Source organism: Lampetra planeri, chromosome 35, assembly GCF_965212315.1.
Source record: "Lampetra planeri chromosome 35, kcLamPlan1.2.h2, whole genome shotgun sequence".
In the NCBI taxonomy this organism is placed as follows: domain Eukaryota; kingdom Metazoa; phylum Chordata; class Hyperoartia; order Petromyzontiformes; family Petromyzontidae; genus Lampetra; species Lampetra planeri.
The window spans coordinates 10,684,423-10,711,007 of NC_136141.1; the positions used below are offsets into that span (position 1 = coordinate 10,684,423).

General features: G+C 57.6%; 1 protein-coding gene across 4 annotated transcripts in view; it reads left to right on the forward strand.

Annotated features, from left to right (window-relative positions):
• Positions 1–26,003, forward strand: part of LOC144730392 (uncharacterized) — a 67,731-nt gene extending 41,728 nt beyond the window's left edge. For all 4 annotated transcript variants that reach the window (XM_078611189.1, XM_078611191.1, XM_078611190.1 and 1 more), the window contains 14 exons: positions 58–168; positions 9,419–9,512; positions 11,589–11,662; positions 12,177–12,286; positions 12,583–13,197; positions 13,361–13,426; positions 13,554–13,618; positions 15,098–15,269; positions 15,506–15,742; positions 16,100–16,184; positions 17,095–17,210; positions 18,388–18,555; positions 18,767–18,859; positions 19,372–26,003. In XM_078611189.1, the coding sequence (XP_078467315.1) occupies positions 58–168; positions 9,419–9,512; positions 11,589–11,662; positions 12,177–12,286; positions 12,583–13,197; positions 13,361–13,426; positions 13,554–13,618; positions 15,098–15,269; positions 15,506–15,742; positions 16,100–16,184; positions 17,095–17,210; positions 18,388–18,555; positions 18,767–18,859; positions 19,372–19,491 (2,126 nt within the window). In that variant the 3' untranslated portion in view covers positions 19,492–26,003. The remainder of the gene's footprint in view (positions 1–57; positions 169–9,418; positions 9,513–11,588; positions 11,663–12,176; positions 12,287–12,582; positions 13,198–13,360; positions 13,427–13,553; positions 13,619–15,097; positions 15,270–15,505; positions 15,743–16,099; positions 16,185–17,094; positions 17,211–18,387; positions 18,556–18,766; positions 18,860–19,371) is intronic.
• The last annotated feature ends 582 nt before the right edge of the window (positions 26,004–26,585 follow it).

Below are 26,585 nucleotides of genomic sequence, written 5' to 3' on the forward strand. Positions count from 1 at the left end.
GCGCCGTGACGGCTGCGTGCCGTCGCGTCACCGTGTGTCTCCGCGTGTGGCGCTCAGGCTGCGAGATTGAGAAGCGCAGCGAGGCGACTTCGGCGGTGGCGTCAGGGGCAGCGGCTGCATCGTCGTCGTGGACGTGGTCCTCCGTGAGACGCCTCCTGACGAGTCCAGGTAATGCGCGATGACGAAATCGACGACGACCTCCTGCTACCGCTCACGGTCGGTTCGACAGCACCGCGCCGCGCACACTGCGCCGAGGCACTTTACAGAGCCGCGATGCGCTCGCTCGCGCAGTTCGTCATGCGTGGTGCGCGCGAGTGACAGTCGAGACATAGTACATATGTAGTGGTGATACGCGCTGGGTGTATATGTCGTGTGCCAGCGCGTATGTACGGGTGTGTGTGTGGTGACGCGCGCTGACGGGGAGGAGCAGGCGTCAGTGCGCGGGTGGGGGTAGTGCTGCTGATTGGCTGTGTGCCGGTGACGCGCCCAGAGGGAGTGATCGGGTAGCAGCGCGGTGTGATTGGTCGGGGAGTGGAAACACGCGCTGAGCGGAACCGGATCGTAAGGATAGCGCGTGGGGATTGGGTAACTGAGGAGCGGTGCCGACGTTGAGGTCCGCATCCGCTCCGCCTCCCGGGAAGAAGGGGTATATAAGGTGATGCACAGAGGAGCAGGAGGCAGAAGTGGAACCATCTAAGAATGAAGAGGAAGGTGCAGAGATAGAGCCCGGAGAGGAGAGTAAGGGAGAGTAGAAGCTGAGTGATGTATAGTGTGTAGCCAGCGAGATAGAACGGTCTACACGAGCTGAGTAATGTATAGTGTGTAGCCAGCGAGATAGAACGGTCTACACGAGCTGAGTAATGTATAGTGTGTAGCCAGCGCGATAGAACGGTCTACACGAGCTGAGTAATGTGTAGTGTGTAGCCAGCGAGATAGAACGGTCTACACGAGCTGAGTAATGTGTAGTGTGTAGCCAGCGAGAGAGAACGGTCTGCACGAGCCGAGTATGCATACGGTGTAGCCAGCGAGAGAGGAAGGTCTGCACGAGCCGAGTATGCATACGGTGTAGCCAGCGAGAGCGGTGCAAAGTCTACACGAGGCGAGTGGAGAGTGTAGCAGAGGCGCAGAGTCTACACGAGGCGAGAGAGGAGTGTAGCCGAGGCGCGGAGTCTACACGAGGCACAGAGAGCCGGCAGCACAGAATCCTGAGTCAAGAGAAGTGCAGTGTGAAGAAGAGAGGCCACGCGTTGTATTGTTACAAGTCAAGATTTAATAAAAGAAGTGTGTTCCCGTCAAGGAGTTTCCTGCCGTCATTTTCCAATACTTCATCTGGCGTCAGAAGTGAAACGGGCTTCCAAGTATGGAGACGAGGAAGACCCGTAGGACCCACGGGATTGACCGCGAGGAAGACCTGGACGACTCGGAGCCGCTGGTGGCGGGGGGTGAGGAAGAGGACTTGCCCACGCTGCAGGGTCCGTCGACGGCGCCGGCCGAGCGACCGGGGACAGACGCCGGGCTTCGTGAGGCGCACTCCCGACTGGCGGAGCTGCTGCTCGCCGCCGCGTCCATCTTGGCGGAGATCAGCTCGTCGGGAGGAGCGGGGACGGTGGGGGACATTTTACAAGGTCGCCCCGCAGATTCCCGCCAAAACGAATGGGGGATTCCCGCCATTGCGCCTGGGCCTACTTTTGGCGGGAACGGCGAGCGCCACGTGGTGGTGGGTTCCCAAGCGCGCGCATCGACGTCATCAGCGCGCGAGGGGGTCCGCCATCTTACGTCTGCTGCTGGAGCCGCCATCTTAGACACCGACGGACAGGCGGAGAGGAACCACGAGGCGGATGACTTCATTTTTCAGCAGCGCCTGCCCACATTGTCAGCCTTCAAGGCGGAAGGCGGAGACTGGGGCCAATTTCAGCGAAGGTTTTTGGCGCATCAAGAGATGTCAGCGTGGTCCGATGCTACAGCGCTGCGGGCATTGCCCGCCATGCTGGACGACGATGCGCTCGCGGCCTTCAGGGCTGCACGGAAGTCGGACCGCTCCACGCTGAAGGATGCGCTGGGTTTGTTGGCCAGGGTCTACGGGCCTCCCTCTACATGCCGCCATCAGTTCTACGCAAGACGGAAAGCGGCCACGGAGACCGCGCTGGCCTATCGCACGGCGTTGCTGGCTCTTGCTGATGCTGCGTTCCCTCGGATGGTCGAGGAGGGCCAAGACGCGATGGTTTTGGAGCAGCTGCTCAAGTTGGCGCAGGACCTGGGGGTCCCTATCAACACAGCTGACGATATTGATATTTCTTCTTTGAGAGTCGCCACGAGTATTCAAGCGCACGAGGCCCTACAACGGAAGCAAAGCGTTGGTTGCAACGCTGCTGTCGTCGCAGCCCCGGGGTTGGTGGTCGCCGAACCCCAAGTCGTCAGCCCACGAGAGGAGGCGTTCGCCACGGGACGACCAGGGGACTGGAGGCCGGGGGCCCGGTCGCCTCTGCGATCGGGCCGAAAGTCGGAGCAACCAAGATCTACTCCGACCCTCGTCACGTGCTATAACTGCGGCCTCCGGGGCCACGTGGCGTCCGGGTGCCGCGCTCCGCGGCAGCGCGCCATGGGAGCTCGGCTGGACGACGACCGAGAGCCCAAGTCATCTCTACAATCCCCGGCAAGTCGCGGCACCTCACACGCTCGGCCTGTTTATTCGGCACACATGGGACGCCGCGTTGCGGCGGAGGAGGGCCGGTTAAGGTTCGGGGATTCGGTTCGGCGAGGGGGGTTCGGCCGGGACCAGGGAGACATTGAATGGGCGGAATTGGGGCATAGAATTGTGGCTGCTTCGGCGGGTTCGTCCGTTGTTACGGGATCTATTGATGGGGTTGAGATTAGGGTGTTAGTGGACACGGGGGCATCGGCAACTATTATATCGGACCTCATTTATAATATTCTTCCAGTCCAATGTCGTCCGCTGCTTCCAGTGGATGTGCCATTTTACGCCGCTAATGGGGGATCGTTGGGCATTATCGGTCAGGTTAGGGCGTCCATTTGCATTGGAGATATCAAATTATCGGGACCCGTTTTCGTTTCGTCTTCTTTGGCAGTTCCGTGTCTTTTGGGCACTGACTTTTTGGCTAAAATGCCCATTAAAATTCTTATCGATCAACGATGCATTGAACTGCCATCGGGTCGCCGGATTTCATTTTTGACGGGCCCTACTGACATTCGGACGGCGTGCGCTACGATACAAGCGGTGGCGACGCAGACAGTGCAAGTGCCCCCGGGTTCACAGATGTTGATTCCCCTCCGGTTGCGAAAACCATGGGTGAGGGAGGCTTCGGGACAGAGTATGCTTTTGGGTCCTTCTAACAAGGCTGTCGGGGGTCTTGATTTATCGGTGGCTCACACTTTGGTGCGGGCTGACAGGGATCCGTTTGTGATGGTTTTGAACGCGGGGTCGCGACCAGCTGTCATCCCGCAGGGCACCGTGCTGGCTCACGCGGCGCAGGTTCCTGGGGATGATGGGTTGGTTGCGCAGGTGGGCTCGAGCCCCGCGCGGAACGTTGAGCCAAGGGAAGACCTTGAGTGGGTCCATTCGTTATGTGCCGCCTCGGACGATTTGTCGGCGGCGCAGTTGGGTGCGCTGCGCGAGTTGCTCATTGAATTCTCTGATGTATTCAGTAAACATAAGTATGACATTGGGTGCACGGATTTGTTGCACCATCACATTGAAACGGGCGATGCGGCGCCGGTCAGGCTAAATCCCTTCCGACTGAGTCCCGTGGAGAAGGAACATGTTCAGTCGGCTGTTAACGATATGCTAGAAGCCGATATTATTTCGCCCTCCTCGAGCCCGTGGGGAGCGCCTATTGTGCTGGTTAAGAAGCAGGACGGGTCCCTGCGATTCTGCGTTGATTTCCGTCGCCTGAATAAGATCTCTGTGGCTGACGCGTATCCGCTCCCCAGGATGGATGAGTCCCTCGATGCATTGTCTGGTGCGCGATATTTTTCGACTCTTGATTTGTTATCGGGGTTTTGGCAGTTGCCGCTCGACGAAGAGTCGAAACCTAAGACAGCATTTCGGACTCCAGGGGGGCTGTTCCAGTTTAACCGGTTACCCATGGGACTTCACTCCTCTCCAGCGACGTTTCAGCGACTTATGGAGCTGGTTTTGTCGGGCTTGCAGTGGGATACATGCTTGATTTATATGGACGATGTCATTGTTTTCAGTAAAACGTTTGAGGAACACCTCCGGCGATTGAGAGGGGTGTTCTTGCGAATGCGATCGGCTAAGTTGAAATTTAAACCGGCCAAATGTCACCTCCTTCGTAGGTCCGTTAGATACTTGGGTCACATTGTCGATTCTTCGGGGATCTCCACCGATCCCGCGAAGACGGATTGTGTCGGTTCGTGGCCGACACCTACGTCCGTTTCCGACGTGCGTAGTTTCATCGGGTTTGCTTCTTATTATCGGCGGTTCGTTGAGCACTTCGCCACTATTGCAAAACCCTTGCACGCTCTAACGGCGAAGGGAGTGAAGTTCAAATGGGGACCGGAGGAGGAGGCCGCGTTTCGCTCCCTCCGGGACGCCTTGGTGGGTGCCCCACCCTTGTGTTATCCCGATTTTGCCAGTCCCTTTTTGCTGGACACGGATGCTAGCAACACGGGCATTGGGGGGGTGCTATCCCAAGTCGTTGGGGGTGTCGAAAGAGTTGTCGCCTACGGTAGTAGGGTGTTGTCTCCGGCGGAGCAGCGCTACTGTGTCACCCGTCGCGAGCTGCTTGCCATTGTTTTTTTTGTGCAACAGTTTAGGCCATATCTTTATGGTCGTCACTTTACAGTCCGAACGGACCACGCGGCGCTACAGTATTCATTGAGGGTCGCCCAGCCCTCGGGCCAGTTGTCGCGTTGGTTGGAAGTCCTCCAGGACTATCAGTTTACGACTACGTACCGTAAGGGGTTGCGACACACGAATGCCGATTGCTTGTCGCGGTTGTTGCCTTGTGATGAATGCGCGTGTTTGTCGGGATCGGCGCGCTGTAAACCGACGCTTGCGGGGGAGATGGGGGCACTGGCTGCGACAGCGGGCGCACCGATCGGGGATGATTCCACTGCCTCTCAGGGTCGGGACTCGCTGCTCTCGCTGTCGCTCAGCGAATGGGGCCGCCTCCAGATGGCGGACAGCTCGCTGCTAGCATTGCGCCGCAAGGTTGGGGGTCCCGAGGGGGACCAGGAGCGTACCGGCTCCTATGTACTTGAGCGGGGCGTGTTATTGAAATGGGACAGTTTGTCCCGGCGGAACGCACTCGTGGTGCCTTCCGCTGTGAGGGGGAGGGTTGTCTTGGCGGCACACGAACGCCTCTTGCACTTGGGAGTTAACAAGACGCTTGCCCTGCTTCAGCGTGACTATTACTGGCCGGGAATGGGAAGTGATGTGGTGCATATTCTGAAGGGGTGCGTTGAGTGCGCCAGGCGTAAACCACCGGCCGTGGCAGCTAATCCACCGCTGCAATCTATTCAGGTCTCGCGTACCAACGAGCTCGTTGCACTCGATATTTTGGGGCCCTTCCCAGTCACGCCGAGAGGGAATAAATATTTGTTAGTGGGGGTCGAATACTTTACCCGATGGCCTATGGCGTGGCCTCTCGCTAACCAGTCGGCAGCGGCTGTGACGGATGCCTTCGTCCAGGGCTATGTCCTGGACAAGGGGGCTCCCGAACGCCTGCTGACCGACCAAGGTAAAAATTTTTCGAGTAAATTGTTGCAAGAGGTGTGCGATCTGCTGGGTACCAAGAAGGTGCGTACCTCCCCGTACCACCCGCAGACTGACGGGATGGTGGAGAGACTCCACAAAACCTTGACTTCCATGCTGTGCCAGCAGGTGTGCGAGGCACATGTAGATTGGGACCTGCAGGTCCCGGGAGTCCTTGCTGCGTATAGAATGGCCCCCCATGCAGCTACGGGGTTTTCCCCATTCTATTTGATGTACGGTCGGGAAGCTGACCCGCCAATAGAAACGCAACTTGGCCTGTCCGCTCCACGAACTAATTCTAATTTGGCAGAACATATTAAGTTTAATATTCACAAGCTGACAGAGGCGAGGGAGGCCGCGCGGCTTAATTCGCGGGCTCGCCAAATTGCTAATGAACGGTTGCGGGCACGGAAGGTGTCCATGCACGAATGGAAACCAGGTGACAGGGCCTGGCTGCATTGCCCTCAGGCACCCTTGGCTACGTCGCCTAAATTGTTGAGACCGTGGAGGGGACCCGTGGAGGTCGTGCGCGTTGCACGGCCCCAGTGCGTTCAGATAAAGTGGGGAAAGCGCCGGTGGTACGTTCACCCCTCCCGACTGAAACCGTTCTCGCCTCCATATGGCCTCCCCTTGTGTCGTGATGGCCGGGCGTGTGACGTGACCGGCGACCCAGAGGGGGAAATGTCTCTGCCTGATCCACACGTATTTTCGCCTGATCTGCTCCCAGGTGTCTCGGAACTGACAGCTGCCGATCACCGGCGGCCGGATCTCCGCGGCGGGGCCGGCCCTTTCAGGCCCGTTCCGCGCCGTCTGGAGCGGCCGGAGCCGCCGGACGGTCGTCAGTGTCCCGCCCCATACGATGGACCAGCCAGACGGACTCGCGCCAGGTCGTGCTACTTTGCATGACCTGCCTCGTGAGGAGTCGGGGCAGTTGGAGCGCCTCGTCACTGCGTGTAGTCGCAGGGACGTGGGGCGCGTTCGTTTCGAATTTGCTCGTATCGTGTTATTGTTGACTTTTCGGGTTCATTGTCAATCTGTACATAGTTATTCTTGTTGTTGTTGTTGTTGTGTTATGTTACGGGGCACACTCGGGGGGTTATGGGGTTTTTTTTGGTTGGTTGTCGTTTTATCGTCGCGGTTGGTTGTTGTTAGCAGCCGGGCCGGCTGCGAGCTATGTGGGAGGGGGTGATGTAGTGGTGATACGCGCTGGGTGTATATGTCGTGTGCCAGCGCGTATGTACGGGTGTGTGTGTGGTGACGCGCGCTGACGGGGAGGAGCAGGCGTCAGTGCGCGGGTGGGGGTAGTGCTGCTGATTGGCTGTGTGCCGGTGACGCGCCCAGAGGGAGTGATCGGGTAGCAGCGCGGTGTGATTGGTCGGGGAGTGGAAACACGCGCTGAGCGGAACCGGATCGTAAGGATAGCGCGTGGGGATTGGGTAACTGAGGAGCGGTGCCGACGTTGAGGTCCGCATCCGCTCCGCCTCCCGGGAAGAAGGGGTATATAAGGTGATGCACAGAGGAGCAGGAGGCAGAAGTGGAACCATCTAAGAATGAAGAGGAAGGTGCAGAGATAGAGCCCGGAGAGGAGAGTAAGGGAGAGTAGAAGCTGAGTGATGTATAGTGTGTAGCCAGCGAGATAGAACGGTCTACACGAGCTGAGTAATGTATAGTGTGTAGCCAGCGAGATAGAACGGTCTACACGAGCTGAGTAATGTATAGTGTGTAGCCAGCGAGATAGAACGGTCTACACGAGCTGAGTAATGTGTAGTGTGTAGCCAGCGAGATAGAACGGTCTACACGAGCTGAGTAATGTGTAGTGTGTAGCCAGCGAGAGAGAACGGTCTGCACGAGCCGAGTATGCATACGGTGTAGCCAGCGAGAGAGGAAGGTCTGCACGAGCCGAGTATGCATACGGTGTAGCCAGCGAGAGCGGTGCAAAGTCTACACGAGGCGAGTGGAGAGTGTAGCAGAGGCGCAGAGTCTACACGAGGCGAGAGAGGAGTGTAGCCGAGGCGCGGAGTCTACACGAGGCACAGAGAGCCGGCAGCACAGAATCCTGAGTCAAGAGAAGTGCAGTGTGAAGAAGAGAGGCCACGCGTTGTATTGTTACAAGTCAAGATTTAATAAAAGAAGTGTGTTCCCGTCAAGGAGTTTCCTGCCGTCATTTTCCAATACTTCACATACAATGTACAATGTATGTACAATGTATTTACATTGTACATACATTGTACATACAATGTATGTACAATGTATGTGCGTTCAACATACACACACACACATTGTAAACTTGTTGTCGATGTCTGTCCCCATACGTAGAAAAATTAGGTGAAAATCAATATATAAGCAACTGGGGTGTCGTTTGGCGTAAGAGCGCTGGCTCAGGCAGGGATGCCCAGACGCTGGTTGGTTTCCTCGACAGGAGACACAATCGCCGCTCCGTCAAAACGATCGTTGGGTGGAGCGGTGGCGTGGCGGTTAGCTGAGCTGTGCACTGAACCCATCGAATTCCCTTCTTGGCCACGACTAACGTGGGTGGCGGGCGATGACATCTAATCCAGTTGTAGGCCGGCCCCCCGCCCTTTACCGATCCACGTGGTGAAGTATGGTCGAACAACCCCCATACAACAGACACAGCACAGGGGGGGGGGGGGGGGGAGGCCTTTGTGCAGTGGCAGATTGACGAAGGAGGCGGTCTCCCACACCGCACGCAACCGTCGGCGGCGGCAGCGGCGGCCGCTCCCGTGCGGCGGTGGCTGGCGCTGGTGCCAACTTTGTGTGTGTGTGTCTAGAGGGAGGGGTTGGCGCGCCCTCGCGACGGAGTTTCTGTTTTGTTCCTCTGCCGGGCTTGTCGTGACGCGTGGCGGCACGCGCGGGCGGAGAGCCGATGGCGCGGCGCGAGCGGCCCCACCCCCTCCTTCCTCATGCCGGTCGTTTCCTAATTAGTTCCTCGTCGCCTTAACGGCGTTTTTTACCTTCCCCCCGCCCGGCAACAAAATCCCTGAGACGGACGACGCGGGGAACGCGGCGACGCTGCGGCCGTGCCGTTTCCGCCGTTTGCGATCCCGGCAACGGCGGCAGGGGCGGGGTTGGCGCCGTAATCGCGCCGCCGAGGGTTCCGGCGTCGTTTCTCTCCGCATTGGGCGCCGTGCGGCAAAACCACGCCCGGATCGTGGCAGCGCGAGACGATTTGTCGGATTCGCCTCCTGCGTAAACGAGGGCGCGAGTGGACGAACCCCCCCCCCACCCACTCTCCCTGTCCGCTCGTTGTGTGCGCGCGTCACTGTGCCCTGCACTGGGGAGCGGCAGTGTAGCGGTTGGCGCTACGCTGCGCTCCGAACCCGGCGACTCAAGTTCGTTCCCGCTCGCGGCCAACACCGGTGACGATTATCTGAACCGGTCCTGGGCCTCCCCTAAGTCGGCTGAGTACCTGGTGTGTAAAAACATTGCCACTGGGGAGACAAAGGCGGTCGGGCTTGGTGCTGGGCATCTTCGTGTGCCGTGCCGACCTTCATCGGTGCTCGCTAACCGCATTTGCCCCAACAGTCTGTTAATGCTTTACGGCGGATCTTTGTCTTTGTTTTTTGCGCTGTCTTTGCAAGGCATTTGTGTGTGTGCGTCTATTTAAGGCGGTGTGGGCGCGTGTGTGGGCGTGTGTGCACATGGGCGTGTGTGCGTGTGTCTCAGGGCGCTGCGTGTCTGCCCTCTTCTGGTGGCTCGGCACTGGGTGGTACCAGCTGGTGACGCTCGTGTCGCTGCTCAACGTCTTCCTGCTCACCAGGTGGCGGTTCCCTCCGCACGACAACAACACGACACAACGACACCACACAGCGTCACAACACAACGACACAACGACACCACACAGCGTCACAACGACACCACACAGCGTCACAACACAACGACACCACACAGCGTCATAACACAACGACACAACGACACCACACAGCGTCACAACGACACCACACAGTGTCACAACACAACGACACCACACAGCGTCATAACACAACGACACAACGACACCACACAGCGTCACAACGACACCACACAGCGTCACAACACAACGACACCACACAGCGTCATAACACAACGACACAACGACACCACACAGCGTCACAACGACACCACACAGCGTCACAACGACACCACACAGCGTCACAACGACACCACACAGCGTCATGACACAACGACACCACACAGCGTCACAACGACACCACACAGCGTCACAACGACACCACACAGCGTCACAACACAACGACACCACACTGCGTCATAACACAACGACACAACGACACCACACAGCGTCACAACGACACCACACAGTGTCATAACACAGCGTCACAACGACACCACACAGCGTCACAACGACACCACACAGCGTCACAACACAACGACACAACGACACCACACAGCGTCACAATGACACCACACAGCGTCACAACGACACCACACAGCGTCACAACACAACGGCACAACGACACCACACAGCGTCATAACACAATGGCACAACCACACAGCGTAAACACAACGACACCACACAGCGTCACAACGACACCACACAGCGTCACAACGACACCACACAGCGTCACAACACAACGGCACAACGACACAGCGTAAACACAACGACACCACACAGCGTCACAACGACACCACACAGCGTCACAACGCAACGGCACAACGACACCATACAGCGGCACAATGACACGGCATAAACACAACGACACCACGTGCGTCACTCTCCGCTGCCGAGCGTCCTGCCAGAGTGCTTTGCGACGCAAAACTCTGCAAGCCGTGCGTCAATCCAAGTCCAACTCTGAATTGAGGCCTCGCATACAAATGAGTTGTAAGATTTAATTTCAGAGTCGAGCTACCTGGAATAAGGGCCCCGCTGCACGGCCGCATTCCAACCTCCGTGCCGTGGGAATATTCCTGACGTTGTTTTCCCGTGGATCGTTGCGGAGCGGTGACGCACCGTGCCACGAATCTGCCCTTCCGGAGTTCGATTCGTTAACACTTGCAATGATAATGACAATAATATTGATCATTATCAGCCATTTCTTTTATCGACACCAAACCGATAACTATGATGATGACGATGTTGACGATGATGATGGGCCAAGTCGACCATTGACCGGGATTCAAACTCACACCGTCCCAATCGCGAGTGAAGCGTTTCTGACCGAAATTGCCATTCAGACGAACGTTGCGATCACAGTCGCAATAATAATGTAACTAAAAATAATGACGGCTCGTTGGCGACAATGATGACAATGATGAGTTGTGCGTTCATAGATGATCTCATCATCTCGGCACGTGGGAAATGGGCGCCCCCAATGACGACTGACCCCATGGCCACAAGGCAGCGTGGCTCGGCACCTGGCCTGGAAGCGGCGATTCGTCTGCGCGCGGAGAGGAGTGCCAATGACCGCCACCGCTGCTGCCATGTGGCCTCTCAATTAAGCAATTTCAAAGTAAATCTTGACTTAAAGTGATTGCTTGCGTTGGGATCGAAACGTCATAGTTTTTTTGTTATTTTGTTGTTTTCTTTGAACCTATCTACGTGACTTTACCGAAAGACCCAAGAATATGAATTTCAGAGTAACGTTCTAATTTGGTACATCTCTTTAAGTCAAGTGCCGGTTGAAGCCCCCTTCTCCCCCAGTTCCCCTGCCCGCCATGTTGTGGTGGTTGTAGGGGGCTGCTGCTCCACCATACTTATTGGGTGGGGTGGGGCAGGGGGGGGGGCAGGACCAGTGGAGATCTCAATCGCCACCGATGATGTGGCAGCAGTGGCCAGGCGTGCAGACGGTCCCAACGCGAGGCTCAACCCCACCACTCCTCCTCCCCTCCCCCCTTGTAGGCACTACCGTAGGCACCTGCTCGGCCTCCTGTTGCTGCTACTGCTGCTGCTCCTGCCCCTGCTGCTCTTCTACGGTACGCTCGCGCCGTCGCGATGCCCTCGTGACGCCCGCACGATGGCCGGTGCCGTCGTGTGTCCATCACCGCTGACCACGCCGACTGCACGGACCGACTCGGCGTGGATTCGAGTCGATGGCGCCCGCCCGCATAGCAGCGCCCACTGCGTCTAAATGAGCGTCGCGCCCGATGCTTCTGGCGTTGCGGAGCGGCGGCTGGGAATATTAACGTCGTACAAATAAATAACGCGACCGTAAATCACGTTCATGTGACGCCGTTCAACAGAGCGCCGCTGCAAGGCGCCTCGCTGTGCATCATCATCATCATTTGTTGATTTTGCTTGGTCAACGGGTTTTATTTTCTTGGCAGTGGCTCTGTATGGGATTTGGTCCCCTCATATGTAATCAAAGTACATGCTAAGATAAAGTGAAAGTACAATTTTTTTTAATGCGATCTATCGCAAAAACCCAATCACGAATGCTGGTCGCGAATGCCTGCAGCCTGTGAAGTTTGCGCCGTTGTCGTTGAGCAGGCGGCTGGTGGTGCTGGGCGGCGCTGGGGTCGCTGCTGCCCAGCGCGGGCCCCGCAGGCGCCGTGCTGCCCGTGCTGCCCGTGCTGCCCCCCCCGACGCACGAGCAGAAGGTACCCGTGAAGCGCCGTCTTGCCGCATCGTTCTCCGCTCCTCGCGTCCGCCGTCACGCATCGCGTTGCTCCGCCGTGCTGCCCCCCCACCCCGCGTCTCCGTGTCTGCGTCGTGTCGCTTTGGGCTCGCGGCGTTGCGCGTGTACGGCGTTGCGCGAGTTGCATTTAGATATCCAGACGGATTCAATTTGTAATTTTCACTTCGGCTTTTCTGTATTGTCTCACCGCGCCGTCTCACCGTGCCGTCTCACCGACGTCGTGCTCTTGCGTGCCGCTCGTGTCGCTGTTCCTCCTAGGCCGTGCTTGCACCCTCGGCTTCCGTGGGGACGCCGGACGGCGCTGCCACCGACGGGCACCCCGCGGCGCCGCCCGGCGCCAGCACGCAGCACACGCTCCGGATCGATCGCCTCGAGAGGGAGCTGCTGTTGCTGCGAGCGTCAGCAGCCGATCAGCACGAGAGCATCCAGGAGGCCGTGCGGCTCATCCTCGACCTGCGCGCCGAGCAGCGGCAGGCGGCGGCCGCGGCGGAGACGAACGGCGAGCAGGGCAGGGCGGCGGCTGCGGCGGCGCTGGCGGCCGCGGCGTTGGCGGAGGAGCATCGGTACCGGCACCTGGACGATCACATTAAGCGCTTGGCCAAGGCGCTGGCGGCGCAGACGGACGAGGCGGAGAGGCAGCGGCTCAGGATTCAGCTGCTGGGGCGGCAAGTGAGCGCGCTGTCGGCCGGCGGGGAGGTGGCGCGCTCCCGAGACGCCGGTGCCGCCAGTGCCACCGCAGGGGAGCGGGCCGAGGAGGCGAGGCGGGCGAGCGAGGAGGAGCTGCTCGCGAAGGTGGACGAGCGAGTCGGGGGCAGCCTGGCCGTGTTGCTCGCGGACGTCCGGCAGAACCGCGACGGCATCGGCAGCCTCGGGGTGAGCGGGCGGCGGCGGAGACTGCTGCCTCGCGGTTACAAGTGCGCGTGAATCGGGCTTCGTACACCGGGCGTCGCGGCTACGGTGGACTCTGCGCGCCCGTCGATTTGGGTACCGAGCTGCGGTCGTTGACGCACGGCACACGCGCTTCTTTTTATTTCAGACTCGCGTGGAGCAGCGAGACTCGGAGGTGACAAGGCTGCTGAGCAGCATCGAGGGCAGCGTCTTGGTGAGTCGCCGTGACCACCGCGCTGGTTTGCCGGGTTTTTGCCGTCGGGTTGAGCGGGGCGACCGGTAAGCGGCGACGGCGAACGGCGGAACCTCACCGGGCGGTCCTCTGCTCTGTGTGCCGACAGGAAATTCAGAAGGTGCAGATTCAGCTCCAGGACTGGAAAAGGAACGGGAGCCAAGACAACGAAAGGTGCGGATGAGCCAGGAGCGGCGCGTCACGGTCTCACCGGCGACGCGGTGCTCCAATTGGGGGCAATTCCGGCAGATTTCATCACCACGGTTTACAGGCGGGCATGGGTTTGACCCTGACGCCTGCTAGGGTCCTCCGCTTTTTCCCCCTCCATATTTAGAATCAACATCACGTATTTGGCTGCTTTACATTTACAGGTTGCTTCTTAAAAAGAGCTACATTGCTCAGTGGGCCTTACCTGGTAAAAATAAAAAAAATTGTTTAGTTTAAAAAATAGTTTAAATAGATTTGCGTGGGACCTTGCTGAGCATATGAGCCCAGTTATTTTTATGTCGTTATAACAAGAACACATCGGCATGTGTACACAGACGCCAAGGCTCGGCTCGCAATTACATAAGGTCATGGGGTCAAACCTTTAGCCTCATCATCCCTCTGGGGAAGATAGAATATAAGTACCACAGTGGCTGTCTCACGGAGAGACCCCGTGGTGGCTTGCCTTAGGATTGTGGAAAGTGTCTGACGACTCCCTGAGCGCAGCGCCAGTGGAGAGGAGCGCCGGCTCGTTGGTGTTGGCGTGGCGGACTTTTAGTTTGGTCATCGCAGTCGGCGAGTCCCTTCGTGGGAACGTCTGTGGAGAGAGAGGGCGAGAGGGCAACTCTTGACAGGCACTGAAGCGCTTCCGCCTTAGACACCTATAACATCGCAGGACCCTCCCCCCGCCCCGCCTACCCACAGTTAACTTGTGCGCACACCTGAGCAGAGGGAACTCCTCGTCGGAGCTTCTTTGTGTTTTACGGCTAAGACAGATTGCCGATGTTGTGATTTCATTCGATAGAAATTAGATTCGGAACAATCCCCGCAAAATTTTGCCAATGTCCCAACGATGCTTCATCGCAAGGCACGTGCTGGGGCGCCAACACGGAAATCCTGTTGCCAGGTTCATCCCGCTGCCATTGAGAAGGACGGTTACCCAAAACGACGCCTAACTGTCTCGGCAATGATGGGATAAGAGGCCCACGGGTGGTCAATTTGTCCCGGTGCTCCTTGAGCCGCGGTGATGTCGAGGTACAGGTTGGTGCCCTCCTCCAGTCCAGTGGTTCTCAGCCGGGGGTAACGGGGACCCCTGGGGGGTACGTAAGGTGATTTTATAAATGTGTGAAATTATATCAAGCGTGAGAGTCATCGGTAAATAATCACGTATGAATCTGCCAATATAAAATAACGATAAAATTTAATTCCACATGGTAACCTAGAACGATATAAAATACCTTTTTAAACTCATTGATGGTGCACAGTGCGGTTTCCAAGTGTAACCAGCGATCGCGAACAAATTACGTCACGCGTGCAGAGCAGGACAACGGAGGCCTTCTAGCGCACGTAGTCTGCCTCTTACTCCACCGCGGTTTTCCAGGTGACCCCGCCGCTGCCGCCGCCGCCGGCGCGACTTCACGGCGACGTCGTTTGCGTTGCCGCCCCCAGGTGGGACGAGGGTGCCGGCCGCCGCCGCCTGTCGGAGGCCCTGGCGCGCCTCGAGGTGGACGTGGCCCGCCTGGAGTCGCGGCTCGAGGCCCTGAGCGGCCGCGTCGCCGACGGCATCGCCGCCGCCACCGAGCGCTGCTGCGGAGACGCTGCCGGCGCAACGGAACGCACGGTGCGCGTCGCCACAAGCGCGTCACACGGCGTCGCACCGCGTCACACGGCGTCTCACCGCGTCACACCGCATCCAGTGACGCTGTCGTGGATCTCCCCGTGCTGGCAGCGGGGGGCCCGTGAGGAGATCACGGCGCCGTGGCCCCCCCCCGGGGCCCCACGTGGGGGCTGCCTCTCGCTTCGCTTTGCGAATCGTCCGTCGCTCGTTCTCGTCTCTTTTTCGCCGTCGTGGGCCAGGTCCGCGCGGGCGTGGAGGCGTTCCTGCTGGCGCTGCTGGCCGGCGGAGACGGCAAAGGCGAAGGCGAGGCCGGCGAGACGCGGGCGGCGCTGCTGCGCTGGCTGAGCGAGCGCTTCGTGCGACACGACCAGCTGGGCAAGGCGGTGCGCGATCACGCGGCCGACGCGGTCGTTGCCGCGGGCGCCACCGTCACCGCGGGGATTCGCGGCGGCGCTGCCGACGGCGTCTCGGAGGAGGTGAGCCGAGCCGGCGCGTTGTCGCCAGGAGCCAAGCGAATGTTCGCCCCCGCGGCCGTGCGCCGGTCTCGCCTACGGCGATGATCAGAATCAGTCTGTATTTGAGCTGTGAAGCTCCTTTTCACAGATGTCCAGTAGGGGGCGGGTCAGAAAGCTACAGCAACAAACACAATACAAACACACGATAGGCGTGCAAAGTGTAGGAAAGGTAAGCGAATCACAAAAAATGGATAAATAACTCAAATAAGTAAAGTGCATAACTACACCAATTACAGAGCTGAGCCCCCGTATTCCAGAGCAGGCAAAGTGACGTACGTCCCCGTGTGTCCCCCTGTGTCCCCGTGGGTCCCCGTGCAGCGCGTGCAGCACATCGTGCAGGACGCGCTGCGGCTGTACAGCGCGGACCGCATCGGCCAGGTGGACTACGCCCTCGAGTCGGCCGGTACGGCTCCACCTGCTCCACGCCACCTTCGCCAAACCTGATTCCAGTCGCACTCCCCTCGTGTGCGACTGCGCCTAGCAACCGCAAACCGTGTGGGTGCTACCACCCAAGCCGCCGGGTGGTAGCGCCCTGCGCTGCTAACTCCAGCCACCCGAGTTCGATTCCCGCTCACGGTCACCAACACCATTGACGATTATTTGACCCGGTCCCTGGCCTCCCCTCGATCTGCTCGGCCTCAAATGGGTACCTCGCGCGATGTGTAAACATCGCCGCTTGGGAGACAAAGGCGGCCGGGCGTGGCCACCCACCCCCTCGTGTGCCGTGCCGGACCCCGTAGCTGCTCGCTAAGAGCACTTGCCCCAACAGTCTGTTACAGGCTGTACGGGGGATCTATGTCTTGAATCTCTAATGGTTACTCTACATAAGGCATATGAGAGAGATTCTGTCCAGGTACCGATTGTCACTCGGATTTCAACCCAGGTCTTGGGTGTTGAAGGCGCGGTGCCCTGAGACCCCCCCGAACCACCGTCCCCACCTCTTGTTCGTCCGTGCTTTGTCCTGGTGCAAGTTCACCGCGTGTCGGTTGCGTCTCCGGAGTCCCACGTCTGTGTTGCCTCTGACTTGCATCGCATGTCTGCGCAAGTCTGCCTGTGTCTGTACCTCTGTGTGTGTGTGTGTCTCTCCGTGTGTCTTGTGTGTCTCTCCGTGTCTCTCTCTGCGTGTCCACGTCTTTCTCTGTGTATGTCTCTGCGTGTCCGTGTCTCTCTCTGCGTGTCTCGATGTGTCTGTCTCTCTCTGTGTGTCTCTACATGTCCGTGTCTCTCTCTCTGCTTGTCTCTGCATGTCCGTGTCTCTCTCTCCGCTTGTCTCTGCGTGTTCACGTCTCTCCCGTCTGCGTGTGTCCGCGCAGGCGGCAGCATCCTGAGCACTCGCTGCACAGAGACGTACGAGACCAAGACGGCCATGGTCAGCTTCTTCGGCCTCCCCATCTGGCACCTGTCGCAGTCGCCGCGCGTCATCATCCAGGTGCGGCGGTGACGCTCGCGCCTCGCAGCACGAAGGTCCCGGGTTCGATTCCCGGGCTCGGGCGCCTTCCTGTGTGGCGTTTGTAAGGTCTCGCCCAGTTCTGCACGGGCATCCTCTGGGTTTTAAACACACAATGTAAACCGGTGCCTGCCAAACCACATCGCAATGCTACAAAAAACAACTGCAAAACACTCAATTGGGATCGCACACGGCAGCAGGAGCATCAGCAGCAGCAACATCGTCCCCTTACTGCGAACACTTGGCAGGAACCTCCTGTAAAGAGTCCTGAAGCTCTCCCGGGCGGACGAGCGTGGACAATGAGCGAAAAAAACAAAAATGGAGCCCTGCGCTCATGATGCGCGATTGAACGGCGCACGTGAGAACGCCTCCCTGGCGATTGACACAAACGATAACCCGATTTGCACGTGGAGGCCAACGCGGCGTGACGTGCCAGACCTTACAGGGTGCCACGGTGGAGAGATGTGAACCACCTCGGCTGGTATGCAGGAGGTCGTGGGTTCGATCCCGACCCTGACGATGCCTGATGTATATTTGGAGTTTGCGGTGTTTCTCTCCGGTTTTTCCCTCCACATTTCGAATCAACATCACGTGTCTGCTGTAAATTTCCACATGATGATCAGCCACTAAGTTGAGCTGTCATTTGTGGCCAGGCCGCTTCTGAAAAAGAGCTGTATAGCCTCAGTGGGCCTAACCTGGTAAAATAAAAAATAAAATCAATAAATAGTTAGAAACGAGAGAGGCGTGCTGGCGTGTGAGAAGGGCAGCACAAACGAGCACCGATCCTTGACTGGACTCGCGACCTCGAATCGTGGGAACAGTCTCGGGTTGCCCTGGCTGGGAAGGGGGGGGGGCTGGGGGAGCCCGGGTGGATCGTCGCGTGCCGTGAGAGAGACGGCGACACCCACGGCCCTGAACTACTGCTGCTGCTGTGCTCACGCCTCCCTCCTGCACGCGGTTGGGACACGCAAGCCCCTCCCCTGGTCGGGGGGAGTAACCCGCTCGCGTGATCCGATCCGGACTCTTCGATAGCTGGCGCCAAACTGTGACGCACGCCCTCCCGCACGATGACGTACACGACGTTCGTCATCGGAACGGGAAAGGGTTGATGTAACATTCCCCCCTTCTCTTCTTGTCTCTGTGGTGCGCACTCCCCCAGCCGGACGTGAACCCGGGGAACTGCTGGCCGTTCCGCGGCACGTACGGCTACGTGGTGGTGCAGCTGTCGGCCACGATCCGCCCCACGGCGTTCTCGCTCGAGCACGTGCCACGCTCCCTCTCCCCGACCGGCGCCGTGAGCAGCGCGCCGCGCGACTTCGCCATCTACGTACGTCCCCGCGCCGAGACGGAGCGCTCCGCTCGCCAACTCGCGCATCCTCACTCACTGCTCAATCGCCACTCGCATTCACCGCTCGGTCGCTCACTGTTCCGCTACCCGCGGCTCCCACGCGCACGTCAATGTGACGCCCCTCCACGCGCGCGTCACACGTCGGCGGCAATCGCTGTGTAACGCGCGCCGCTGCTGTTGTTGCCGCCAGGGCCTGGAGAGTGAGGACCAGGAGGAGGGGCTGATGCTGGGACGCTACGAATACGACCAGGACGGGGAGGCCATCCAGACCTTCACTGTGCAGGTGAGCGGCCGTCTCGGAGATCGAGAAACGAGACGGGACGTCCCACGTACGTGCGGATCTTGGGATGCTTTCACGCTCGCGTGCAATTGGCCGGGTTTCAATCGAGCGATTTTTTTTTTTTTCCACCAGCTCCGCTGGCGTTGGATCCACGTGACGGGAGATGTGCCCACCGCCACCCTCGCTACAGACAGAGCTGCTGCCGAGAATGCGAATCGAGTTGGAAACGTTAACAATAGTGCCGCGGTGTAATTGTCGAAGTTTTCCCAAATTGACAGGGATGGACGGGTGAGGCGGGGTGGTTGGTGGTGGTCGGGGGGATAATGGGGGGGGAGGGGGCATTGTTTCCCTGAGCCCACGCAGCCACCTCAAAGTCCACTTCTCGAGTCTCGCGCCACCGACCGGCCTGTAGGGGGCGCTGGCCCCTCAAGCCCGGCACTGCTGCGCCGTCTTCACCGCGCTGCTCCCCCCCTCCTCCCTCCCGCGTTCACCGTCGCTGTCTCTCCGCCCGGCAGGAGGAGATGGGCGACGCGACGTTCCGCATCGTGGAGCTGCGCGTGTTCAGCAACTGGGGCCACCCGGAGTACACGTGCCTCTACCGCTTCCGCGTGCACGGCCGCCTCACGCCGCACTGAGGCCGCCACCCCCCCCCCCGCCGCCCCCCCCCGCCCTGCCACCCCACCCACCCGCCGCACCGGCCTGCACCGGTAGGGCGCGACGAGGATGCGACGCGCCGACCCCGCGTGCCAGTGCGCGGCGACCGCCCGAACTTAAACGCCGATGATGAAAGTTTTGCGGGAACCGCCGCCACGTTTCATTTCTTACCCGGGGGGCGTTCGTAGCGGCTACCCGAGCGGCATGTTTGGCCGTCCTTAAAGTTGGCGAAGGCCGTCGCGAAGGCCGTCGCGAAGGCCGTCGGGGTTTTTTGTTAATTTTGTGTTCGCGGCGTCGCCCGTCCCGTTGTGGTCTCGCGGTCGTTTTCGCGCGCCTCCATAAATAATTTCGAAGGCTCTCTTTGTTTTTTTTCCTTTCCTTCTGTTGTTCTTCTGCCAAAAAGCAATCGGACAGATTTTTTTTTTTAAAGCCTCGCGACGAAACGCGCTGTTGGGCTGCCACCGGAGGCCGCGTCTCCCTCGCTCCGACGCGGCCGCGGCGCCAACGTCGCGACGGAAAAAAGAGAATTTCGTTAAGAAAAATGTAAAACGCGTTCGTGAAAATCTTTATTGTACACGGCATCACCCAAAACTGAGGGAGGTTTGTGGGGGGGAAGTGGGGGAGGGGTGGGCCAGACTACAATGAATGTCACACGTGGGAAGAGTCAAAACGGCACAGAGCAATTCACGTTTTTATAAGCTTTGCGATTTTTGGCAAAGTTTTAAGGATTTTTTTTTACGATGATACATACGTGTGTATAAAAGAAAAAAAAAAATAGAAAAATAAGGAAGAAGACGTAATTTTGCAAACGTAGCGCCAATCCGTCTGCAACGCCACGGGGTTGAGTCCGTTGTACATACATCACTGCCACCGCTTTGTATATTGTGCCCGGAACGCTAAACCACGCAGCGCTGTGTAGGGAAACGATTATAACAAACAAACAAAAAGTTATAATATATTTACATGCTGTCGCTGAATCGATTTGTTGTTGTTTTGTATTTTTATTGTAATCTCCGACGCTGCCGCGGTGTCTGTGGGCCGCGCCTCAAGGACGCTTGCTCTGGTTGTTTTTGGTTTTTCTGCGACGTTAATTTCGCAACCCCCAGTCTGCGCCTCCCCCCCCCCCCCTCTTTGCCGCCGTGCTCATTCGCATTTCCAAGCGCAACGACGCTAAACCTGTGGTTCTCCTTGTATCGGTTTGTCACCCACTCCCATCGGAATTGTCATTCATTCTCCCCCCCCCCCCTTCATGTAAATATCCCGTCCGCTTTGGTCGTCATCTCGCTGGGCTTCGTCACGTGTTGAGCTCACGGCGTTTCCGCCGCTGACCGGATGAATCTTCTTACGAGTCGCCACATGCGTGAGCCTCGGGGGCGGGGTGGGGGGGAAGGCCAGCGATTGTCCGGCAGTGGAACCCACATTTTCAACGAAACTATTATTTTTACTTTACCAGGTAAAGCCCACTGAGCCAAATAGTTATTTTCAGAAGCAACCTGGCCACAAATAATTGTGATTGCTCAACTAAGCAGCGTATGTGGATATTTCTAGCAGCCAAATAATATAAATGCGTGTTGATTCTAAATGTGGAGGGGAAAAACCGGAGGACCCAGAGAAAATTCCACGTGGCCACGGGGGAGAGAGACGGGAAAACTCCAAATAAACAGGTGTCAGGGTCTGAATTGAACCCACCACCTGCTGTATACCAAGCGAGGCAGATGAAACATCTTACCACCGTGGCACCGAAATCCAATATTAGACAAGGTGTTGACAACGCGCGTTTTAGCGGAAGCTTGTAACGGCCAGCAAACATGACCGCGAGGGAAACTTGGACCGTTCCGACGTTCCGACTAAAACCGGGTCCCCATTGAGGTGTGAAAAACGGAGAGCTCAGAATCTGACACCACGCGCCAACGGGTCGTGCGCCAGGTCACATGGCCCCGCCGCGCGTTGGCTCGCCATGCCTGGGCCAGGTGTTCCCTCAATCAAGTTCTCTCGGAGCAGCCGTTTTTAACAGCTACGTTCCCATGCTCCGCTCGGCAGGTTTGCGGGGCGAGCGAGAGAGAGGGCGGGTAACGGGAAAAAAAGAATGAACCACAGGCACGGTTCACCTTTGACCTTTAGTGCCGGCTGGGAGCCACCCTCCCAAGCCTTGGGGCTGCCCCCAATCGACCGAGGTGAATGAATGTCGCGGGTTTTGTGGAAGTGATGCGAAGGAGTCTCTCGGAGTTGGTGTAAAATGTGGAAAACGCTGCTCCACAGGTGTTCAGAGCCCTGCGCACCACGGTCACGGAGTCATCCGTACAGAAAGTTTTGACATTTCGGGGTGGGGTTGGGAAAGTTTCCATTGGATCACGACGGCCGCACCACCGTAGCCCCTACCCCCACTGAAGCTTTGGCTGGAACCGGAACCCCCGCGGGCCTCGCTCGGCCAGCGTCGTCGCGGTGTTGCTGGCGGTGCCGTTGGGGTTTTTCCGCGCTCGGATCCGGCGTTTCACTGTGCAGTTGCCGGGAGAGTTGTCTCACTCGGACCGTCATCGATCCTCGGGTTGATGAAAATACAAGTACCACTGTGGGAAGTCAAAAATGTAATTGTCCGTTGGGTGCAGACCGGTCCGTGCGCCATGTGACGTGGAATTTCCAACGGCGGCTCGAGGGCCTATCCTCTGATAACTATTCACTTCACGTGGAGTCCACGTTGACTCCTTCACGGTGACTGCCCAGTTTCACCGACATCGCTACGACAACGATGTCAGTCAGTTACACAAACTCCCGAGAGACTGGGGTTGAGATGCTGTTACAGAAACACTAAACTAAACGAAAACTCTTTTTTTATTTGACCAGGTAAGGCCCACTGAGCTACATAGCTCTTTTTTTCAGAAGCCACCTGGCCACAAATGCAACCTCAACGAAGTAGATTATCATCACGTGGAAATGTATAGCAGCCAAATACTCTAAACGCATGATGTTGACTCTAAATGTGGAGGGTAAAACCGGAGGACGCGGAGAAAAATCCACGCGACCACGGGGAGAGAGAGAGAGAGATGCAAACTCCAAATATGCAGCAGCAGGGGGTCGGGATCGAACCGGCGACCTCCTGTAGACCAGGCGAGGTAGTGAACATCTAGCCACCGTGGTTCTCTCCAGCTCCAGACATGTTGCATGAGAGTGCTGCTCGGTAATGTTGCCACTTGAGGACCTTTCCATTCTTGCAGTGGCTTGTGGAATAGCCCCTGTTTAGTTTTGCGTGTCCTCCTCGCTACTGCGATTATTTGTGCAGTGTTGACGGGGAAGAGGGGGGATTGTGTTTAATGACTACAAAATAATTGTACGTTAGACGGTGTTGTTGTTCTGAAATCACGCAAATATCGTTGGGAAATCATGCAAATATCTTTGGGATCTGTTGATTTGACAGAAAATTATTTAAACTGGGAAAAAAATATTTTTGATCGAGAACCAAAAGAAAAATTGCTGTAGAGCCGTTAAGCGGCTTATCTCTGTGGGTTTACGGTCGCTGGGCATTTTCTTTCGTATGGTTTCCATTTTAGTTCACAAGTGGAAAGTGTGGGGAAAGATATCACTGGTGGTTTTATGCAATGTATCCATATTGTGGCGTCGGGTTCGGACTGTACATACTGTATGCTATGCCGTATGCTGGGATGCCTGATGATTAGCAGGCGAGCGCTTGCCACGCCCTGTACATTCAATGTAAAGTACACACCGCGCGCGCACACACACACACACACGAGTATTTTGCTGGTATGGCAGTGTTTATTTTATGGAAAAAGCATGTTTCATTTTTTTAAGAAAAAAATCACAGATCGATATTCTGGAAGCCAAGCAGCACGATAATTGACCCTGAATTTTCCGTTACGCAAAAATCACATTCCGGGTCTATCCGTGTGCAACGTCTCTCAGAGCCCAGTGAGTCACAAACCTGCCACGCGTCGGTCGTCCGGCTTTGACGAAATGACGTCTCCCTCCGCTGCAACATGCTCATCCAAGCCTTGCTCCGTCGCGCCAAATTGCCGACGCGTCGTCCGGCGGCGATAGTGGCCACGCTGCCCGTTTTAATTCGCAAAACGTCAAACCGTAACCTGGTTACTTCTTTGGTTCTTTCGGTAAAGTCACGCGTAGAAAATAAAATTAAAGAATAATATTTTCTATGTGACTTTAACGAAAGAACGAAAGAGTAATTCCTGCAGTCACAAAAGCTTCGAATCTCGTTTGTAATCTGGTTGTTGTTGTGGCTCCTTCGGAGACGAAGCCGTCTGTGTCGTCCGCCCCGGACGATCCCCACGGTGGCCACTCAGCCACCGGGCTGACGGCCCTCGGCCTCCTCTACCAATTCACTTCCGAGTGTCACCGCGCCGTGGTATACGCGCGGCGGTCGCGTGTCCCCGATATCTAAACGCACGGGGCTTGTAGACACCGTGCGCTCTGGGCCAGCATCGCACGGCGCATCCGGCTGCGTCAGGCTCTCGCCTCGCACGCACGGCCGTTCGGGTCCCGGGAGGGGAGCACACGCGCGGATTGTGCGCCGTTACACGACCGACAGAAACTGGCACGGATTTCCTAGGACGGCGACCACCTCCTCGACAAGGGGACAATCCTGAGAAACCGTCTCTCGGCGTTGTTGGGGCCGGCGTGTTGGTGGCTCGCGCGTGCGGTGTGACATGTCACCCTGTTCTTCAGCGTGGGTGGCACGTGGCACGACACGTCACAATTAAAAAGGCAGCTGCTGTTTTTGTTGTTTGAGGCTCAATTTGGGCTCCTGTTTTTTTTTCCCGGGAGTTGAGTTGAAATCCACCTTCAAAAAAACAAGGAACAATTTCAGAGGCAAATTTTTTTTTTTTACTCTCACAACAACCGCACCGGCACGGATTCTGGCTTTTGCCAACCCCCAAATTCGGCGCGCACCCCCTGGCTCGAGAGCCGGGCGACGACGCCGTCGGCTCGATCCGAGCGGGGCGGGGGGGGAGTCGTGCGATGATGCGACGGCGCGTGACGGTGGCCAGGACTCCGAGGGCGCCGGAGTTTGGACGTCTCTGCTTTCCCACAACGCGGGTAAACAGCGGTCGACACACTTGGCCCGCGAGCACCGCCGCCTGCCCAGCCGTGGCGCGGCGCAGCAGCCGTCGCCCCACAACAAAAAACAGCGGAGCTCAGCGCTTCCGCTGCCAAAGACTTAAAAGCGGACGCGTCCGACATTTTAAATAAAGTCAGTGCCACTGCGGATTTCCTGCAGCGCAGTTCGCGGGCAGCGGTCCCGACAGCGGAGTCGCACACACACACTCACACTGGACTTACACACTCACACAGGACTTACTCACACATATGGGACTTACACACTCACTCACATGGGACTTACACACTCACTCACATGGGACTTACACACTCACATGGGACTTATGCAGACAAATAACCCCCATATAGCCTTAACAAACTGTTAGGCAAGTGCTATTAGCGAGCGCACACACACCCGACTTAGGGACTTACCCACGGGGCACACACACACGGGACGCACACAAAGACAAAAATCCACCGTAGACTGTTGGGGCCAGTGCTGTAAGTGAGCACCTTGAAGACCTGCATTGCACACCATGGAGTGGGTGACCGGCATCACGTCCGGCCACCTTTGTCTCCCTAGTGGCAATGTTTGCACACCGCATCAAGTACTCATTTGAGGCCGAGTCGACCTAGGGGAAGACCCAGGACCGGTTTAGATATTGTCACTGGTGTTGGCCGTGAACGGGAATCGAACTCGGGTTGCCAGGTTCAAAGTGCAGCACACACACAGGACTTGTACATACACGTATGGGACACACGCAGGAAGGTGGCGTAAATTCGTCCCATCGCCTGTGTGGGATGACTCGTGTGTGTCGCTGTACCCACGCGTTGCTACGTCGCTGTATCCACGCATCGCCACGTTGCTCTATCGTCGTCGTTATCATCGTGTCGTTTGTTGTCTCGCTCGGCACGTGCGGCTCCGTGACGTCCAACGTTTTTGCTGAACATGCTGGCAGCGTTTTCATGAACCGGATTCTTTCGGGCATCGTGCCCAGCGGCACGCGGCACGTCCCAGCACCCCTGCAGAGTTCACTTTCTGAAGGTACGCCCAGCCAGCACGTGGGACTGAAATGTCACACTGACAAAAACCGGGACTGATTTCCCAGGATGGTAACCACCACCACCACCACCTCGTCACCAAGAGGACGATGCGGAGTCCACCACCGCGTAGCGGCACCAACCAATCGGAGAGCCGTGCAGCGCACGCGGCCGTGGCGACGCGACGGGGGTCGAGTTCTCTCGTTCACGTTGGGGTGAATCCCCTCTCGGCTGCAAGTCCGGGGGGGGGGGGGGTTCGTGGCGTGGGGCCCCGTGTACAAACCGCGCTCGCCTGCCCTCAATGGCTTTGCTTTCCTGTCCAGGTGAACGCAGTCTTCTTGGCGCGCCTTGAACTCCGTAATAAATAAAGCAAAACAAATACGTTTCACATCTCGTGTGTGTGTGGTGATGGTGTGTGTGTATGTGTGTAGTGGGGAGCGGTAGTGTCGCGGTTCGCGCGCTGCGCTATGAAACCGGCGACTCGAGTTCGATTCCCGCTCACGGCCAACACCAGTGACGATTATCTGAACTGGTCCTGGGCCTCCCCTAGGTCGACTCAGCCTCAAATGATCACCTGGTGCGGTGTGTAAACATCGCCACTGGGGAGACAAAGGCGGTCGGGTGTGGTGCTTGACCACAAACTCCCTCGTGTACCGTTCCGGCCTTCATAGGTGCTCGCTAACCGCATTTGCCCCTCCAGTTTGTTAAGGCTATAATACGGGGGCTTTATGTGTGGAGTGTGTGGTGCGTGGGGAAGCAGTGGTGGCGTGATTAGCGCCCCGCACCACAAACCGAGCCGCACGAGTTAGATTCCCGCTCACGGTCAACATCGATGGCGAATATCTAAAACGGTCCTGGACCGCCGATCGGTGAGCTTTAATTGAGTACACCTGGTACCGTGTGGAAAAACATCACCACTGGGGAGACCGGCGGCTGAGCGTGTTTTTTGCCGACCGCACCACCTTGTGCA